The sequence below is a fragment of the Drosophila biarmipes genome, chromosome 2L (assembly GCF_025231255.1).
Source record: "Drosophila biarmipes strain raj3 chromosome 2L, RU_DBia_V1.1, whole genome shotgun sequence".
Lineage (NCBI taxonomy): Eukaryota > Metazoa > Arthropoda > Insecta > Diptera > Drosophilidae > Drosophila > Drosophila biarmipes.
This window is the reverse complement of record NC_066612.1, coordinates 20,301,901-20,304,375: the sequence shown is the minus strand read 5'-3', so window position 1 is coordinate 20,304,375 and position 2,475 is coordinate 20,301,901. Positions and strand designations below refer to the sequence as shown.

Here is a 2,475-nt window from a genome sequence, read left to right as displayed (position 1 = left end):
AAGGGACCATCAAATTTTTTATGCATTTTAAATTGCTGCTAAAAAAGCAGAGCTAACGTGCCTTCAGCCCTAGCCATTCCAGCCATAAATCTTAGGGCTCTGGAGATGCCTTTCTGGACCGACAGGTAGATATTGTGCTATTGCTGGTCCAAGGACATGCCGACACTTGGGCTCAAGTGCGTTATGAATATGAAGCAATAATATGTTTATGAACCTCATAACGATGCAATTTATGAGGTCATCTGCCATTGTCTGCCGCTCCTTTGTAGGTCATACTATGGCCTTTGTTCCCCGATCGGCAAAGCACATAAATAATACTCACATCGATAGGGAACTGGTTTGCCAGAGGCAGCAAAGAAAGATACAGCTGGGCGGCCTGCGGTGAGTACAGGTGGAAGTCGCTGCAGGGACAGGCGGAACGTGGAGTATAAGGTTCCCTATCTGCCAAAGTGTGGTTCAACATAGGCTTTACACTTATTATCTTAAAAATAATTCGTTTTTAGCAATACTTGGTGTTCCCCGATTGACATTGTTCTAATATTAGTAAATATGTTTCAAGATTAAAAGATCACATGACAGATTTTACCTGGCTTATAACTCCGCTTTGTATGGTCAACCGTTTATTAAAAATCAAACAAAGTATTCTTCCCACTTGCTCAAAAATAAGCCAAGACTATTGTCATAATTAATTGTTTATTACGCCATGTTTATTCAAACATGTATTTATTAATCTACCAGCATCTCGATACCGCTTCCATAAATCAGCTACCCAGACACTTAAATGACTAATTCAATAAATTTAGACGTTTTTAAATGCCATTAATAGGCTAATGGCTTATTGTCCATAACTTGAGGTGGCGATAAAACATGTATATTATGACTTTCTGTTTGCTAACAGTTTGAATTTTATTAAGACTGAGATTGTGTGGGAAATAATAGCAAAGATTCCTCTAAAAACAGACTTGTTCTTGCTAATGAAATTCATAATACGACAATGGATTGTGAGAATAAATTATTTGTTGGTATTATTATGCAATAAAATATTAAATATCAATTTTAACTCAGTTTATTTTGTTCACCAATTTGAAATCATGTAGGCATAGGATGAAATGTCTTTCCTACTTTAACAGACTCGCTTCCAATTCATTCATTTCTACTCCGGCATTCGGTTAGGTAACAGATCGGTATTACAACAACCGGCCAACAAAATTTTTCCAAAAATCATTTGAAAATTTTCCAAGTTTTCTTAAGATGGAGAGTGGTCCGGAATTCAGTTGGGAGTACAGTCATGGTGGTCAGGGCAGTCCCAACTACTCTCAGGTGAGTTACTTTATCCCTTTAGTGGGTTTATGGTTACCGCCATCCTTTCTTTTAGGTGGGAATGAGGGCATCTCCTCCTGGCGGCGGTGGCCGTCAGTGGTTGCACTCGAATCAGGCAAGCACCCAGAACTATATGCAGGGTTCGAGTCCCCACGGGTCGGGATTACACCCACATCACGCTTCGCCAGGCGATCCTTTCGCCTCTTACAACCAAAACATGCTGAACATGTATACCAACTTTAAGCCCAGCTACGGACATTCTCAAGTAGGGTAAGTATAGTTTTGGGTACTTGGGTTCTTCTAAAATGAATTCAAAATATTATTATAGCCCAGCCATGGTCCAGGGAGTAGGTCAGGAGCCCGGTCAGGAGATGGGTCGTGGAATGGGCAATGGAATGTCTGAATCTATGGGATTTAATGAAGGCATGAGCCAAGGAATGAGTCTCGGCGGAGGCATGGGAGTTGGCGCCAGGCGCGGAGGTCAGAGGCTAGCAGGAGGCTACGCTGGCCGCTCGAATGGTACAGAAAAGCTAGTGATTCTGTCCTTACAAACCAATATGTGTCTACTTATATTTCAGGTCTATACGATCCAAATCCTTCGCAGGCCCACCGAGGTAGTTGGTTCTAGACGTCCCTTGCCTCGATCATTTGCTCCAGCAATCGTTTTAGTTCCCATCTAGAAATTTCCGGAGCACGGTTCTCGGGATCTATCCGGACAATCTATTAACTGTAACGAATAAATCGAAATTTTCCGTTTGATCAAATATTGGTACATCTATCAATCTATAATAGCGGGTCCGCTCTTCATCTATGACCGTTTAATTGTAATCAATATTCAAATACGGCCGAGGGTCAAACGGAGCCCTTAAAGCTGCGTGGCCTTTTGCCTTTTGGGTGCTGTGACCTCTGTCAAGAGGGATCTGCATGGAAATCACGGGGACGACTACATTCGGGAGGGTGGACAGGGGTGGCGTTAGGGCATAAATAACAAATGCAATGTATTTGTATGTATAAATTATGATGACACTATTAGTTAGCATGTCGTTTGGGAGCGGGTCTATAAATTACGGACAGGCAACAACTGCACCACACCCTCCCTGCCGTTTTCGGACCGATGTGCATCCGTTTTTTCGGGGGTTTTTATTAATAAATTTA

At 42.0% G+C, this 2,475-nt stretch overlaps 1 protein-coding gene across 2 annotated transcripts; it reads left to right on the top strand.

Annotated features, from left to right (window-relative positions):
- Window positions 1-1,140: 1,140 nt before the first annotated feature.
- Window positions 1,141-2,086, top strand: LOC108033499 (uncharacterized). 2 transcript variants are annotated; one of them, XM_017107839.3, is made up of 4 exons: window positions 1,144-1,320; window positions 1,376-1,590; window positions 1,649-1,839; window positions 1,899-2,086. In XM_017107839.3, the coding sequence occupies exons 1-4, from the start codon at window positions 1,252-1,254 to the stop codon at window positions 1,946-1,948; spliced, it is 525 nt and encodes a 174-aa protein (XP_016963328.1). In that variant the 5' UTR covers window positions 1,144-1,251; the 3' UTR covers window positions 1,949-2,086. The 2 variants fall into 2 exon arrangements, with proteins under 2 accessions (XP_016963329.1, XP_016963328.1); XM_017107840.3 differs by lacking the exon at window positions 1,899-2,086 and having other exon boundaries at window positions 1,141-1,320; window positions 1,376-1,585; window positions 1,649-1,797.
- The last annotated feature ends 389 nt before the right edge of the window (window positions 2,087-2,475 follow it).

Coding starts and splice junctions, on each gene's coding strand:
- LOC108033499 (XM_017107839.3), top strand. CDS start 1,252: ATGGAGAGTGGTCCGGAATTCAGTTGGGAGTACAGTCATGGTGGTCAG. Junction 1,591..1,648: donor TACGGACATTCTCAAGTAGG/GTAAGTATAGTT, acceptor ATATTATTATAG/CCCAGCCATGGTCCAGGGAG. Junction 1,840..1,898: donor CTACGCTGGCCGCTCGAATG/GTACAGAAAAGC, acceptor CTTATATTTCAG/GTCTATACGATCCAAATCCT.